Here is a 17,955-nt window from a genome sequence, read left to right on the forward strand (position 1 = left end):
TTTTCAAGAAATTGAAAAAAGAAATCTGGTGGTGTGGAGTTCAGAAAGCCCTGTTTGCAGTCGAGTTGCATTGTGGGTAACAATTCAATTTCAATTCCTAGTAAATAACCCAGCAAAGATCTCAGACATAGGGTACACTTCCTCATGCATAAAGCTAGGTAAAATTATTATTATTATTATTAGTAGAGATCTCCCTATACCATTTTTTCCCTTCCCAATACCGATTGCGATACCTGAAATTGCATATCGGCCGATACCGAGTACCGTTCTGATACCAGTGCGTTAAAAACTAGAATGAGGTTAAACCCTTTGTGAAACATGAATAAATGCATCAGTGCCACTGCTACACACATGTGCATCGTGTGTTGTGTGTAGGGCACCAAGTGCCGGAGGGGGAACAAGCAGCCGGCCGTAACGCTGTTGTTTGAGACTGAGCGACTGCGTCGCTGACCTCACGGTAAAGACAGCCCAACTTTGGAGCGACATTTAGCCCCTTTCCCAGTAAGCTAGCATGACATGTTTGGTATCAACGGATTCATTGCATCTCAAAATTCATGTGATACCACTGTATGTGTTCTATCTTAAAAACTGAAAAATGTAACGGCCTTCAAAAGTAGTGTTAATGCCAGTCAGATCACTTTCAGAGAAATTAACAGCAGGCAAAGTAAACCAAGAACTGAGGAGGAGAATGATAAGATCATGGTGATCAGTGAGACAGGCAGAGTCTAATTAAAATATAACCTATGGTTCTGTTTTCACTTTTAGATTGTTAAATGATGTAAAAAAAATAGGCCTGCAGTTTAATTTTTGGCCTATTCAAACAAGACAGTTTCATTTAAAAGATATAAATCAGCTTACCTTGTTTTTTTCAATATGTTACTGTTACTGATGCATTCTGGTCAGATTTAATTATTGTTTTTCTCTTATAATTAAGGTCAATATGGTAGCTATAACATGAGCAGGTTAAAAGGTAATGTCAATCCTGTATGCACAAAAATAACACTGATAACTTGGATGCTTCTAGATTTGAAGCCGTCACAACTTACAAATGTCAATGTCATAAGACAGCAAATTGCAATCTGCTTATAACGTACACAAACAAGAAGCTACATTTTTTTTGTCAAAGTGGCATGAAATACATTTTTACATTTTCACGAAAAATATATTTTATCCCTTGTATGACGGAACAATTGAAGTTTTATAATTTACAGTACTTAAAGCCTGTGAAAAACTTGGTTTCAAATATTGAGTACTTCTCTATAACATTAAATATCCATGAGTAAATAAGAAACAATAAAAATAAAAGTCTCCACAACTGACATCAGATTTTGATTCAAATATTACTAAACATAATTTGCACTCAGAAGAATGTTACATAACCTTTTTACAACTGAGCTTTGCCCACTTCAAACCAGTGAGAACATAGCACGCACATGGCCAGAAGCTGATTGAGAAAATAGGGTTTCAGGGCATTTAAGGAGAAACATACTGAATAATTACTAAAGATTTTCTTTGGCCCTTTTGTGATCTAAAGCAATGTCTTTACTGGTGATTTTCAGCTTTAACAGCCTGCTATGTTTGAATCTGTTGTAATTTCCCATCCAATATACAGAGAATGTGGGTATATTCCACTGGTTTCCTCCTTTGACATGATCCAAAGGGACCGTTTAGCATGCTTCAGTTTGCTAAAAGTAAAAGAGGTTTCGTCGGCAATTCTTCTGTGTCCCTGAACAAATAACAAAAACTGCTGACTTTTGAAGGCGGCCGACAAAGCAGTTTATCTTCTCGCATCAACATGGCAGCTAACATGATTTCACACTATGAATATGGATTATGTATAATACCCTCATATACGCAATAAATGGGAAATATTAAATGTCACCTTAAGCTATGGGTTTTTTGGATATGGAGATTTTTATTAATGGATATTTTGGGTTTTCTTACCCAAGCGTGCGGATGTATATATTTTCCAGTCTTAAGCAAGATAATTGGTTCAAAAACTTGTACAGCCCTTTATTTAAAAAAAAGATCAAATAAGATATACTTCAAATGTCCCCGTAGGGAAATTTGTTTTAGATTCCGTACTACAGTTCTACATTAGATAAAATCAAACAACAACACATAGCTTCCATGTAACAGTTTGCACATACACATACACATCTTCTGACAATGACGACATATTGCACAACCTCCAAGGCCAACATCCTACTTTACATTAGAACCTCCATGGCCAACATCCTACTTTACATTAGAACCTCCATGGCCAACATCCGACATTACATTACAACCTCACGTTACTGCAGTCTTGGAAAGGGAGGGGTGAGCGGAGGGGTACTCAGTTGGTTGCAATCTGCAGCCACACCACTGGATGTCACCAAATCCTACACACTGTCCCTTTAAGGCCTTTCTTGAGTACAAATTAAAGAACAAATCAACCCAGTCTCACGGGAAGGCGCATAAACAGCACAACATTCTGCGGACATTCTGCGTGTCTTGATGATGCATTTTAGCCTTTTCGTGTCATTTGTACGCGGCTTTACGTGTGTCATTTGTACGCAGCGCAAGTAAGTTAAGTTGAGGCAACACATCCACTTAGGCTTAGGAAAAATGTCACGGTTGAGTTTGAAATAGGTGTGTAAACTAAGTAAAATGCATACAGAAACAACAGAGCAGAACTACAGAAAACAAATCACCTAACTTGCAAAACAAAACATCGGTCTCGAACACCGGCTTCCTGGTTAGAAGTCCTATGTTTTTTGGACCCAACCTTCCTTTGCAGCATGTGCGGGTGGATGTGCTCCCTTTATTTCAGTCATGCTCTCATTACTCCATCCACACGTATGTTGTTCTCAAATTATCTTGCGTAGGTCACATGGGGGTCAAAATGTTTTTCTTCTGATGGTGGTAAACAGCTGCACTTTATATAGGAAGCATTACAAGAGCGCTACGGAGGGGGGTAATGTTCCATGAAAATAACTCAGAATTTATGAGAAATATTCTATGAGATTAAAGTGGTAAATTTATGAGCTATAACTTGAATATTCTCTGAGATTCTAAAGTCATATATTTGCAAGAAAAAAAATCTGAAATTCTCTGAGATTAAAGTCACAAATTTACGAGAAAACTAAAATAGTGGGGTTTTTTTTGTAAATCAGAAGGGACATAAAAGAAAACATGTATATATATCTTTCAGGACCTTTGCATTGCTCAGTGGCCGTCCTTACTATAAGAAAACTACTTGAGGTGTGACAAAATTCAGACGGAGTCTCGCGTTCGAAAGTCGTCTTATGTGTGCATGTGGGCACATACTGTTTGTGTTATTAGTGGTTAGTGAAACCTGTGTATTCCTGCTGAGTGTAGTTGGTATGTCAGGTATTGAAATGAATGGTTTTGCCTATCTTTCTATCTGTAGTGAAGTTGTTGTTAAAATATTCTATTTCACTGTAGCTACAGTCTGATGTTGCAGCCGTGGTCCTCATTAAAAACCACCACTCCCCTGACTTCAAACAGAAATAGAACACATGATCATCGCTAGTGAATTTAGGTCTTTGCTCACAAATATAGCTGGCAGATTTGGACACACAAATAGACCATCCAAACATGACAAGAAAGAGGAGAAATCTGAATATACAGAAATATAGTGCAAGGGGTGTAGGGCTAGTTTCAGGAGTGAGAGATTGGAGGGTGGGGTGGTGAGGGGGGGACTACAGTACAGCACAAACATGGAACGGTTCATTCAGTCATAAAAACGTTGCTTCTGAAAGTAATCTTCATATAATATGTATAAACATAATTTCCAAGAGACCGGATTGTTGCGAGTAACAAGAGATAATACGATTTTAATTAAACTATACCGGTAAAAGACTATGAAATACTCTGAGAAAACTGAGCTCTTGCTGCATGGAAATCAGCGTTTGCAATGCTGCAAAAAGTAGAACTCTGCAATTAGACCCACCAATTACATTAGTCTTCTTGTATTTCATGAAGTGTGTTCCTGTGTGTTGACTGATACATAAACTCATATCAGGTTCTACCTTTCCCCTGTTCTTATCATGTTTCTCTAATTACCTCCAGTTTGCTTGTGGTTGCACGCTAAATTATCCATGATCAAACACTCTCTCACGCACACACTCAGACTGTGAGATTCTTGTCTGTATATATATCACACACGTTAGTCTGGTCTATATCACCTTGTCTGTTTTCTCCTTTTATTCCCATCATGACTTTCCTGCTGCTGATGTTGTAAACGTCTGTGCTGTGTTGTTTCATAACTCCCTGCCACTCATTTTCCCGCCTCTCCGTCAGGGATGTGTGTGTGAGGGGAGTAAGGGTGTGTGGTTTCACATATAAATGTGAGCTAGCCCAGAGCGTGTATATGTGCACGTATCTCCATGTACATGTGTGTAATCACGCCATATCTCCCTTGTCTGTGTTGAGGTGTTTGTGTGTGTGTGTGTGTGTAAATAGCGTATTTCTGCTAGCCAACTAGACAACTTGTCATGTCAGCGTGTGTGTATGTGTATGTGTGTGTGTGTGTGAGAAGCTAAATAGGATTTCCTCAGAGTATGAAATCTGAAGGTGAGCTCATCCAGGTGGAACATTGACTCCTAAGCAGTGTGAAAAAATACAAAAAACACATACCGGGGATGACAAGCCTTCATGTTCTACATCACACAAACACACTTACATGAACAGCAGCACACACACACACACACACACACACACGCACACAAACAAGCATATAGATTTCCGACTGAAAATACTTTCTGTCTGATATTTTTAAGGTGAGAATTGAATTTGGATTTATCTCACTTAATTTGCTTCCTTGTCTCAGCGGATGTTTTTTATATAGACCTACATATATTTCACTGCTATTTTGTTCCCTTTACATTCTTTTTAAATTTTAAAACATCTCTCCGTGATTGATATTTTTATTTATTGTGGAACAGCTATCTGCCTTGCACAAATGGTGACTAATTAAACAAAATGAATAGTTTCCCCAAAAATGTTATCACTATATATATACAGTATATATATATATACATAGATCAATGTTGATAAATAATATTATACATAGTGTTTTTTGTGACCAACTTTTAATTGGGTTACCTTGTTTTTTTCCCCCTTTTGTAGTCATTATGGCAGAGACATTACATATGAAAATCAAGTAACTGAAATGTTGTGTTGACGCTGCATAACACATCGACATCTATTGACTGAGGTAATCACATAAGCATTACTAGAATGGCACTCGGAGAGTGCAGACCTCCGCCAAGGTGTGTGACTTTAAAAACAAATCACAGCTCACAGCTGGCGGTAGGTGGTCGGCTTGTTATTAACACGGTGTGTTTCCGTGTAACACACACACGCATCCACACACGTATCTCTCTGCTCAAAGAAGGAAGTAGGAGGCGGGGTCATGTGTCATCAACACGTCATCAGTTACACTGCGCGTGTGTCATATCCTGTGGTTTTAATGCTCAGGCTGATCGGAATTCTTCAAAAAATTCCTGAATCCGTATCATGATCTGAATCGCCACCAAAATCTAATGGATTTTTCATTGTGCTACAGTCCACCCCTCCAAAAAGTTTAATTCAAATCCATATCAAACTTTTGGAGTAAACCTGCTAACAGACAGACAGACGGACAGACAGACAAACCAACGCCGGTGAAAACATAACCTCCTTCCAAGGCCTTTGGCCTTGGCAGAGGTAATAAATATACATACATTTACATTCACATAGGGACATGAGATGAAATAGAAAAATCAGTGGTGTGGTTTACATATTTAAGATCATTCTCCTGAGGTCAGATCCCTAAAGCAGAAGGTTAATTATGGTTTATACTATACAATTATGTATTATCAGAACAGGTGGGGGTCTTTGAGGGTTGAATACATAAGTACAGTATATACGACACTTCTTGTTGGCCTGAAGCACGGTATTTTTGAGCATGCACACCGAGACTTCCGGTGTGAGGAAAAGACTTACTGTATAGTCTTGCACTCTCACTGCAGATTTTTGTGTTCTCTCACAAAACGTTTGCATTATATCAACAAATATTTTTCCCCGTCTCCCACCAGCAGCAACAGCAATTAAATGTAACACATGCACGTTGTGTTGTATGACATCGTATGATGCCCATGTATCTCACCAGACAAGTGGTAGTCAAGGTATAGAGTAGCTAAGATGTGCCGATCTGGGCAACAAATGTGATAAATGGTTCCTTTTTTTGAAGACTTGATGCAGGTCAACACTGGCAAATAGGACAGTGGCATATCCTGATACGTTGATGTGCGGGGTCACATTGAAAACAGATTGGTGTTAGACATGCAGCATATACCACAGGTGTGTGTGTGGCCCCTGAGACCTGTGGCCCAAATCTTTCAGAAGCAAAGACAACTCTGGTTTCCTGCATGAAAGTCTGGCACGCTACACACCCATCCAACACTTTGACCTGACTATCTGCTTGGTTACATGAAGGGAACACTGAGCGGTGGCATTTATAACCTGTCAAAATATTCACGTTTATAGTAGTAGTTTGCAGTTGCTGGTATGCATCCAAGTCTATGGCTCCACCCAAAACTATCCCCACTCACTAGCACAGAGTCTCACACTGACAACTCTGCATTAAAGTGTCAGTAGGCAGTATATTTTTGGCATCATTGGGCAAAAATTTCATAATAACCTTTCAGCATATTGTAATTCAAGTGTTCTGAGAGATAACTAGACTTCTGCTCCTCCTCATGGCTCTGTTTTCAGGCTTTAGAAAATCTAGCCTGTGACGGGAGACTTTGACCAATCACAGGTAATTTCTTTGAGAGAGCGTTCCTATTGGCTGTGCTCAGGTCATGTGAATGGAACTTGTTGTTCCTTCACAAGATTTCACAATGGCGGCGTCACAAACTTTCTAATTTTACAGCTAAACCGTGCACTACAAGATGATTCTGAAAACATTTGACGAGAGAAATAGGCATTAACGTAACATCATATTGATTCATATTTGATCAGCGCTGCCTAGTTTGACCGTTTGGTCGGAGTTCACGAGTGATTGACAGCCGGCTCTCATAGACGGCAGATGGACAGGAGACCTCAGATCAGCTCTTACTGTCTTGTTTTCCTCCGGGCTGTGAAATCATGCAGATGCCGTTAGGAGCACCGGAGGATACAGGCATATCATTTTTTTCAGTTTACCTGTTTCATGTACTACTGTCAGGATATAGCGACCGTTTTATACAAATAAGTTATTTTAATTATATTTGCTCCAATCTTGCCTACTTCAGCTTTAAGGGTAGGGTATAACATTAAACTGTGGGACAAACTCCACTATAACCAGCAAACATCTGTCACCAAGCATACTGATGGACACCTTGCTCGTTAAGCTGTTGAGTGATATAACCTGCTGTCATTTGCTATAAATAGATGTTAGTCCTCTTAAATTGATTGATGTTTGCACATATGGATATGACACAGATCTAATGGCCCTCCTATATACTGATTGTTGATATTTTAATGTCTTGCAGGAGGCAAAAAAAAGGGGAGAGGACAGACTTTGGACTGGACTGAACTACTCCAAGAATACCACAACTACAACCACTGCACCACTACTCCTGCCTCTGCTGCTGCTGCACATGGCCCCCGCCTCAAAATGATGGAAAACCCTCATCGCTGACTGGCTTGTCTACCTTCTGACAAGCGGAGCTTAAAGATGACATCTCTGCTGTTTTCTTCTCCGTCGTAGTGGTTGTTGGCAGGACCTTTTTGAGGAATATTTTTTGTCATATTATGAGGAATATTTCTCAGATTTCCCTTCAACCCAATCCGTAGGAAACCGATGGCTGCTACATTCCCGCCGGATGGTTGGCGATGCCTGGATTTTAAAAAGGATCGTTAGCGATCACGACCTCTTCTGCCCCGAGTTACCCACTTTACTTATGCTTGTGTGTGAATGTGATTTTAGTGTGATTGTGTGTTTGTGTTTGCATCTGCATGGCGTAAGTGAGAGATAGAAAATAAGGATTTTGTACTCGGATACACGACGACGCAGTGAACAATTGGAAAACAAGGAGTAACAGCTATGTCCCGGTGGAGACACCATTCAAGGACTGGGTGTCAGCTACTTCAGACTGCCAAGAGTGGGAGCAGGATGATGGGATACGTAAGGCTTGAAGGCTCCTTAAGCGGCGGCCGCTGGGTGTCCTCCCTAATATGGCTGGGACTGCTGCTGCTGCTGCAGACGTCTCCAGCCGCCGTGTCGGCTCAGAAACTCGACGAGAACGACCCCGTGGTCACCACCACGTACGGCAAGCTGCGTGGCATTAAGAAGGAGCTCAACAACGAGATCCTGGGTCCCGTCGTGCAGTTTCTCGGTGTCCCGTACGCCGCCCCGCCCACCGGCGAGCGCCGCTTTCAGCCTCCGGAGCCGCCGACGTCGTGGCCGGAGATCCGCAATGCCACGCACTTCGCCCCGGTGTGCCCTCAGAGCATCGTGGAGGGCCGCCTGCCGGACGTGATGCTGCCGGTGTGGTTCACCAACAGCATCGACGTGGTGTCCACGTACGTCCAGGACCAGAGCGAGGACTGCCTCTATATTAACATCTACGTCCCCACTGAGGATGGTGAGTTAGCCAGCGGGGGCCCAGGGGGCAGGATGGTTGTGGGGTTCAAGCGGGTGGGCGGCGGGCGGAGGGTATTAAACCCACAGCATTCTGGTAGTAGAGAAGGGTGTGTTGTTCCTGTCTCCGTCCGTCTGTCAGTAGAGGCATGACCTTGTGCATGTTTAAATGTGCATGACACTGCTATAGTACATGAGTGTGTGAGAGTGTTTTTTTGTGAACGTGTGTGTGTCTGGCATCCATTGTGGCCAATTAATCCTCTTTTCATTCCACTCCATAGCTGCCTCCATCTTCTTCCTTCTGTTTTCCATCCTCCTCCACATCCTACTGTTCCTCCACTCCTCTTTTTTCTCCTCATCGCCTTATTTGCCCTCCTCCTCTGCAGACTCCCTCCCTTCCGTCCCGTCCTCCTCTCTCATGCCTGTAGCTCATCATAGCCCATTGTGCTCCGCCACAATGGCTACAGTTCATTAAACCAGACAGTCGTTGTCATGATCATCACTGATTGATTTGGCTGACTGGCTGAATGACTGGCTGGCCGACTGATAGACATGAATGCTGCGCTGATTGAGCTGGTGCGTTACGTCCTTTTTCCCCTCTTGTTTTTATTTATCCCCTTTCCCTCCTGTTTTCTTTTTCAGTCAGTCAGCTTTATGTGTGTGTGTGCGTGTGTGTGAGCGTGTGTGTGTGTGCATGCCGGCTCCTGTGTGCGTCGCGCATCCAGGGAGCTCCATGTTATTCTTTAGTCTTTTATTCACTTTACAGTCAAAAGAATATCCAAGGAATGTGCCAGGAAACCGGGCAAGAAAATATGTAGACAAGGAGGTATGTATGAAACGCAACCTATATACAATGCCACAGAAAGAAAGAAGAAACTAGGAAAAAGAAGAACTATGTGGTACAGCTGTAGAGAGCAATTGTGAGATCAAGGTCTACAAATTATTCAGGTCTCGACTCGGGGGCATCTGCGGGATTTCAGAAGGCTAAATTTAAGAGACAGGACCTTTTAAACGCTACCTGGAAGTAAATTTAAGGCCACTTTTAAAAAGCAAAGTAGGAAAACGAAGCTGTCAAAGCCAGTCTTCCTCGACCCGAACATATACCTAATGCGGTTCAGAAAGTAAGAGCAGGAAAAAACCTTTTCAGATTTGTCTGACTTGGTAAAGGCCCATTAGGTATCCTGCAGATATTAGCGATAACATATTTGCCACTACAACCCTAAATCAGCCACGTAATTTGTAGACCTTGTGACGGCGGTGGTAATATCCGAGGTAGTGCTGCTGCTGCTATACTGCACTACCTGGTTGTCATCGATGTGTGCTCTCATTGGTCAGCAAGATTGGGGAGATGTGATTGGCTGCCAGATCAGTAGGGTCAGTAGGTGTGCAGTAATGATGCTTGATGTGTGAGGAAGATAGCGGCATATTAGATCAGGCACACTGTCACAAACACACACACACACACACACACACACACACACACACAGTGATGTAGTTGTGTGCCGTGTTAAACAAGATGAGCTCAGGCTGGACCTTGACTGTGTAATCTCCATTAAAAGAAAGCAGAGCTGTGTTGGGGTTGGCTCGGGCTACTGTATCAAGCACTGTTTCATCAAGATAATGCCCTCCTCCTCCCTCTCCTCTCTGTCTCTCTCTCCCTGTCTCCCTGCCTCTCTCCCTCCTTCCTGGATGTGTGCAAGCTTTTTTCTGTGTGGATATATGTTGTGTGTGTGTGTGTATGTGAGAGAGAGAGAGAGACAGCTGCTGACAGTGTCCTTGATAAGGTCTGGGGTGTTAATGTCATTTTCTTGGCAGCAGGCTGCATTATCACTTAGTGTACATCCCTCCTCTCCTTACTACACGGATACATGTACACTCTAACCCCGCTGCTCTTTTCTCCTCTCCTCTCCTCTCCTCTCCTCAGACATGTTGCACACACACACACAGATAAACAGAAGGGGAGATGCATTTAAACTGGGGAGATTATAGAAGCTTACATATTAGTCACACAGCATGGAGAATCATCATTATAAAAAAAACCAAGACCCCAGACAATCTGTTGCAGATTTTTTTTTTCATTTTATGGGAAAGGGAGATTACAACATATCTATTAAGGTAAAAAAAGAAAAAGAAAACACGACGTGAGTATATGGCTGGACCGTGTATGGTCAGTATGTGAATTTGTGGATAAATTGTTAGGCAAATAGTCAGTGGTCATGTCTATTAAGTTTTGTGAACAGTTTTTTTTCCCACTTATATCTGAATGTTTGATTGAAAGACAACTTATAATGAAGCAAATGACATTCAGTAATAGTAAATGGAAACATTTACTAGTCAGTATATTATACATTTTATACAAGGTGAAAAGGTATGAGCATGACATACCGTATGCAAGATTAAAAGTATTTCAGTTTTTTATTAAACATGTGTATCAAAAGCATTCATCATATAAGTGGTGTTCAATATATACATACGTCGCAAAAGTTTATCAGCGTTGAGATTCTCCCGCTGTAATCACTGATGTTGTTGCTGCCGTATTTATTCCTAGATGGAGTGTTAATGGAGCAGCTTCAATGTTAGCAAAGCCTGGCACCCATCGATACAAACTGTATACAGAAAACAAGCATTTTAAAAGATGTTTGCTTGTTGTGCTGCAGACAGACTTGACAGACTTTGAAAGAGCAACGGCAAATGAGGAAATTCCAACAGTCGGCCGACCAGTGCTGTAACTTTATCACCCAGTCAGTCAGTGACAGACTTTTGCGTTTGTAGGGCTGGCCCTCTGCGGTCCAGCCAAAAAAAGAAAGATAAGCAAGATGGTGGATCTGTGGCCTTATCACAGTAGAAGCTGCTTTTCTTGGGCGTGTTTCTTTGGCTTTAGTTTAATACCCACTGAGCAAAATGTATTCCTGTGAGATGTCAGGGAACCATATAATACTCTCATAATATGCACTTCATTAGGCAAGACTCTGCTCTTCTATACAGTCCATAGGTAATTAAAGTGTACATTAAATTAACTTAACATTAATGCAAGTAGGCCACTTTGATTGTACAAAGTGCTCTGTCAGAAGAGAAGGTTCAACAGTCAAGCTCATTTGTGTACGAATTCAAAGCTTAATGATATGTTATGGCCCTCGTGGTCACCGGGGCCGATATTAATCAAACAGGTAAAGGTCAAATTTTTGACTTTCTGAGTAAAAAATCCAAATTTTCTATCTGTCAGTAGTGGTTGCTAATGATCCTTTTTCTTTTTTTTTTGAAAGGGGACATACCATGGAAAAACTCCCTTTTGTCAATGCTTGTGCTCATCCATCTAGGTATCTGGAGTTCCTACCAACCCACAAACTGTGAAATAAGACAACCCAGTCAGTTTATTGTGGGCTGTCTAGATCAGAAAACATGTGATTCAAAAAGCCAATCAGATGTAGTTCCCCTTCCTATGTCACATGCAGGCTCATTAGAATATACCGCCCACAGCTTGAGAGCTATGCTTTTGTAAATGTGAATAATATTTTTCTCACAAGCCAATCAGAGCAGACTGGGCTTTTTTGAAGAGGGGGGTCTTAAAGAGGCAGGCACTAAAACGGAGCTTTTCAGACAGAGGTTGAATACAGGTATATTCAGACAGACTGTATGAGAGAAATACTGTGTTTTTTGAGAATTAAAGCATGTAAATATGTTCTGGTAGAAACCCCAAATACTTTGTCTTCTATTCGCAGAAGTAAAACTTAACAGCTTTTATCTGGACTTTAAAATACTAGAGCCCAGTAGGTCTGTTAGGCTTAGCTTGTCAGGGTCTTAGATGGCTGCAGTACAGCGGTGAGCTCACACCTCAGGAATTGGAGCCATGTTGGTTTTCTCACCTCATGATTGACTTCTAATGCCAACCTTCAGAGCTAATACAGGAAGTATCCTACATGTAGCGAGGTAGAAATTAAGAGGTTGCGGTGGTGGGTGTGTGTGTGTGTACTGCTGCTGTGTCAGGCTTTCATGCAGGAGATTGGAGTTTGTGTCCCGTTACAGGCCTCCAATTAACCTTTGCCGTTGCCGTGCCGGCGACAGCTGTAGCCAGAGGTTTTATGTTTTTAGGTTGTCTGTTAGTCCCATTATCGTTATCTCAGGAACGCCGAGAGGGAATTTTTTCAAATTTGGCACCAATGTCCACTTGGACTCAAGGATGAACTGATTAGAATTTGGTGGTTCAAAGATCACTGTGACCTCACAAAACACGTTTTTGGCCATAACTCAAGAATTCATATGCTAATAATGACAATTTCACAGAAATGTCTAACAGGATAAAATGATGAGGTGATGACATTTTGGACAGACAACTCAACTGGTTGGCGGTAATTCTAGTTATTGAATGTACCAACAACCTTTACCTAACCTTTATCAAGTTTTTCATTTGCCTAAATTGATCTTGCCCAAGTGTATGTCTTTACCAGAGTTTACTTGATGTTAACCATGTCATAGTTAGTATGCACACATTTTGGAGATATAACCTTAAAATCATAGGCACTTAAAAAGAAGAAGTAGTTAGATACAGCCTCGAGGGAATCAGTCAATTCTACAGCATTCTGGAGCTTCCCTTTACAGTGGCAGAGCCCGACTTTCAGTTCAGTCGTTATCAGTAACACGGCAGTACACAGTGTGGTCAGTGGTGCATGGTGTGAGTGGACAAATCATGGAGAGTGACTGGGTAATTTCATGGCTAGATGTGTGCAGCCACAGCGATGCGTTTGGTAACAGGGTTGGATTGGGAGAAATACATTTTCAGTAAGTGTGGTAGGAACTCAGATCAGTCACGATCAATCAAATCAACCGTGTTCTGCACTCAGTGCCACAATGACCACAACTTTTTTATGATGAGAACAGTTTAGAACTGATGTGATATGGTAGCAATAAAAAGCTTTATCCATGCTGACGTCTTTCAGCTGCAGGTGCAAAATTTTCATGAATGAATAAAAAGAACAAGTTGATTCAACTTAAAATAATTTGCAACCTGGCTGCCTTAAAATTTGGATTTAGGCAAGCTAAGAAACTTAAGTTGTTTGCACATATATCCGTGTTCCTTAAACTTAGAATAAATAGTTGGGCGGGGGGACAAAAGTGAAGCTGACAAAATAGTCCCATCAACTCTATACTTAAAGTGTAATCAACAAGTTTTTTAGTGATACCAACCTAACATTTTAAGTTGTACAAACCTAAATCCTAGTTGAGACAACATGGAATTACTAGTCAAACCAACTCACTTCTACTAATATTTTGAGTTGTACAAACATGAAAATAAAAGTTAGTTAAACTAAGCATCTTGTTGAATCAATTCATCATTTTAGTTGTGTAAACATAATCATAAAAGTTGGCTCAACTAAGCATCTTGTTACATTAACTCATCTTTTTTAAGGCAGCCAGGTAACTTTTCAAGGTAATTGTTCATCTTACTTGCAATGTTAAGTCCACTCAAAAAATTAGAACTGTGTAATTTGTCCCACACAACTTAAGACAACAAAACTACATAAAATTGACTCATCAACATCAAAGAACATTCAGAATGCTATTTAATTTAATTTAAAAAACTGACAGTTTGACACTGACCTTTTTGGTATGAATCTGAAACAAACCCTAATTTGCTTGGGGTGAAATTTGGAACGTATGCTTAACAATGTTCCCAAAGATCTTGAAGATCCATTGATCATTTCTTGAAAAGGTTGAGCAATATTTTTGATAGTGCCACAGAGAACTGGCGGTGGACCACTTACATCATACATAGTGCACATACATTTTGTCTTAAAGGTCCCATATCGTGCTCATTTTCAGGTTCTTATATTTTGTGTTTCTACTAGAACATGTCTTCCTGAATACACCTGTATTTACCCTCTGTGTGAAACGCTCCGTTTTAGTGCATTTCAAAGGAATTGCAACGCCATTGCGTTGCTAGGCAACAATTTGGGTCCATTTTTACTTCCTTTCAGCTGATGTCATTCACATGCACCACAACAGGAAATAAACTGGGACACATTTAGAATGTTTACGTTTAAAACCGTGTAATGGTCTTAATGTGGTATATTTGTGACATCACAAATGGACAGAAATCCTAACGGCTTTTTTCAAACGCGCAATTTCTGAATACAGGCTTTGTGTATTTCTCCGTATATTGAGCCTTTTGATAGTTTAACAGTATTTATATAGCACTTAAACCTGCTTTATAATCTAAAAGACCTGGAAATATCAATTTTACAATATGGGACCTTTAATTAATACTAAATTTGACCAGAAGAACTTTTGTTAGTGACTCTGCATACCAATCCTGGCAGAGTTCACAATGAACTAAGTGAAACAAGGTTAAAAGGGGCACACTGGAAGAGAGTGCCAGATATGGGCGGTGATGAAGAGCAGACATAGAGTGATATTGGAGTCAGAAGGACAAAAACAAAGTGAGACCATGCAGGACAAAGAGAGACAAACACTAGAGCAGCGGTGAAAGTGAATGACACAGAGTGCCACTGCTGTGGGACTCCTCTCTGTGTCCTCAGAAGGACTATTGTAAAGTCCTGTGCCATGCTGGTTCAAAGAGGCCTTCTGTGGTTAAAAGTAGTGTTTTAGATGTATCTGGGATGGAATACGGTCATTAAGTCATCACACGCTGGGATAGTGGTCTCTGTAATGAGATCAGAGGTAGCAGCGCTACGGTTGGTCCTCTCTCCCCCTGCAGCTTGCATTCACAATTAATTTCTAAAATTGAAGTAAATGCAGTAGAACCTCACTTCTCACAGATGACAGCCAACTGAACAAAAAAAGTTAAAAAAAAGATAATGACTGAGTGACACAGAGACATGCTTGAAAGGAGAACAAAGGCATTTATGTTTTGAGATAATAGATACGATATTATACGATATGCATATTAGTGAAAATCATTGCTTCACATCTGTCATGGCTCTTGTGGGTTTTCATGTTTTATGTGAGGACGATCAAGAGTACTTCAAAATGATGTAGTTTGTACTTTGGTGGGAAAAAGAAAAGCTACAGATATACTGCTTGTTGAATGTCATGTTAACTTTGAATGACATTCTAAAACTAGGTAGGTAGGTAGGTACTTTATTAATCCCCGAGGGGGAAATTTCTGAGTTACAGCAGCAAATGATGGATCAAGCACACAACAAGATTAAGAATAGAATAAGAATAAATAAGATTAAAAATAGGCATTAGCAATAAATATTGTTAACAGCTGGTTAGCAAGTGCCAGTAGTTTATATAAACTGGAAAAACAAAGTTCGGAAACTTGTGTTTGGTCAATTATTTCTCTGTTGTTACAATGCTAATGGTCATTGTATTTTACATCATTGGAAAGCCTGTTTATTTACCTTCGCAATGATGTCCAACTTGTAAGGATCATGCATTTGTGTGATGAGCAGCACAGCTGATTATGTGGGTAGCGCCCAAGAAAAATTTGCCAAAATGCTCTGCCAATGGTAAACAGTGTATTCTCATAAGGCTACCAGGAAGCCTGCAATGACTGCCCTTCACCATCAGGCCCGTTAGCGCTGGTGTCGACAACACAGACAATGGAACCTGAACATGTGGGGGCATGTCATGTTCAGTGATGAGTCCAGGTTCTGTCTGCGAAAGTTGGACGGCAGGGTCAAAGTATGGAGACGACATCAATGCGAAGGTAAATAAACAGGCTTTCTAACCATGTAAAATACAATGACCATTAGCATTGGAACAACAGAGAAATAATCGACCAAACACAAGTTTCCGAACTTTGTTTTTCATTTATATATATATATATATATGTAGCCCCAGGGCAATTTGTTCTGCCCCTGAGTGCCAGTGTGGCCGGTTTCCTGGTCTACTACCAGTTTCCTGGTGGTTCTGCTCAGAATAAATATGTTTTGGTTCAGTTCAATATACACATACAGTATGTTGTGTCACTTTAAATAGGTTGGTTGCAGTGTACTTGGTGAGCATGTGGTTTACTTTGAGTACAACCTATGTGTTTAATTTTATTACATGTAATTGGTTGTTTATGTGTCATGTGACTTTACCTGGTTGTGATTGGCTGTGGGGCGGGACAAGCGAGGAGCGGGTGGTCAAGCCAGAGAAGTGAGGGAGCGGCAACTGAGAGGTTGGAGAGAAGCCAGTGGAACGAAAAGAGATGTAGTAATTAGAGATTTATGGTTTAAAGTGTGTTTTTAAGTTATAGTGCTGTAAAAACTAGAGCCTAGGACTGCAAGCCAGTGAAACGCCGAATGTATACGTTGCCAGTAGTTAAGTGGCTATCAACTCAGTAGCTGATATTGCGCCGTTAGCCTTTTCCAGCTAACTAGCCTAGCTAACTTCCTCCGAAGGACACTCTGGACCGCCCAGATAGCGCTCCAGGTGAGCTGGATAAAAGCCTGGTAGCTCCTCTGGCAACGCGGGAGAAAGAAGGTTTCACCCATCGGACTGCCATGATCAGCTATCAGCCTTTCTAGCTTTTTGCACTACTCTTGGAGGTGCAACATTAGGACTGTGTGATACAAACTGCTACGCTAACGTGAGTACTCAGCTTTTATTTGGCTGTTAGAGTGAAACGTCTCAACTGTTTTTGGCCACCACCTTCCCAAGCACCGACCAGGCCTGCAATGGGAGTTGTTTTCATTAATGGTCCTTTTCTGTTTGCCGGCTTGTGTGTGTGTGAGAGTGTGTATGTGGGCCCACCAGGTTATTTTTGGTGAAAGTAAAAGAAATCATAAGAGTTCATTGCATATCTTTTGGTACTGCTTTATGTTATTTTGGGCTAGACCAAGCACATTAAAGGGTGACATATATGCTAGTGACCCCAGAAGGTTAAAGGAACATAGAAGATTGACTTGGGTTAATACTGACTTGTTTATCTCTGTGAAAGGTCAAAGTACTATTTTCTTGGTATACTGTTATTGAGAGTATTGTGAACCTTTTTTATTTTACATATTTTTGATATCATTCCCTTTTAGTTAATAAATTTAGTAAATTGTTGGGGACATATTTCTTATGTGATTTTTATTAGATACAAACATAACCAAAGTGCAGTCACACATAAGAAATAGGGAGGACATAATTATGGGTTATTAAAATAAAGCAACAACAGGAATAAGGGTTTAACTAAAGCCAACCTGGGAATTAAGTTTTATGAACACAGGGCGCTACCTTTATAAAAAGGTGCAGAGACGCTACATATATATATATGGATTTCTGTCCATTTGTGATGTCACAAATATACAATATGTAGATCATTACATGGTTAAAAACATAAATATTTTAAATGTGTCCCAGTTTATTTCCTGTTGCAGTGTATGTAAATAACATCAGCTGACAGAAAG

At 40.7% G+C, this 17,955-nt stretch overlaps 1 protein-coding gene across 2 annotated transcripts in view; it reads left to right on the plus strand.

The window, feature by feature from the left end:
* The window catches only part of nlgn1 (neuroligin 1), a 401,272-nt gene that overhangs the window by 33,476 nt on the left and 349,841 nt on the right, over positions 1–17,955 (plus strand). For both annotated transcript variants that reach the window (XM_037769864.1, XM_037769865.1), the window contains exon 2: positions 7,524–8,618. In XM_037769864.1, coding sequence (XP_037625792.1) covers positions 8,078–8,618 — 541 coding nt within the window. In that variant the 5' untranslated portion in view covers positions 7,524–8,077. The remainder of the gene's footprint in view (positions 1–7,523; positions 8,619–17,955) is intronic.

This window comes from Sebastes umbrosus, chromosome 5 (genome assembly GCF_015220745.1).
Source record: "Sebastes umbrosus isolate fSebUmb1 chromosome 5, fSebUmb1.pri, whole genome shotgun sequence".
Classification (NCBI taxonomy): domain Eukaryota; kingdom Metazoa; phylum Chordata; class Actinopteri; order Perciformes; family Sebastidae; genus Sebastes; species Sebastes umbrosus.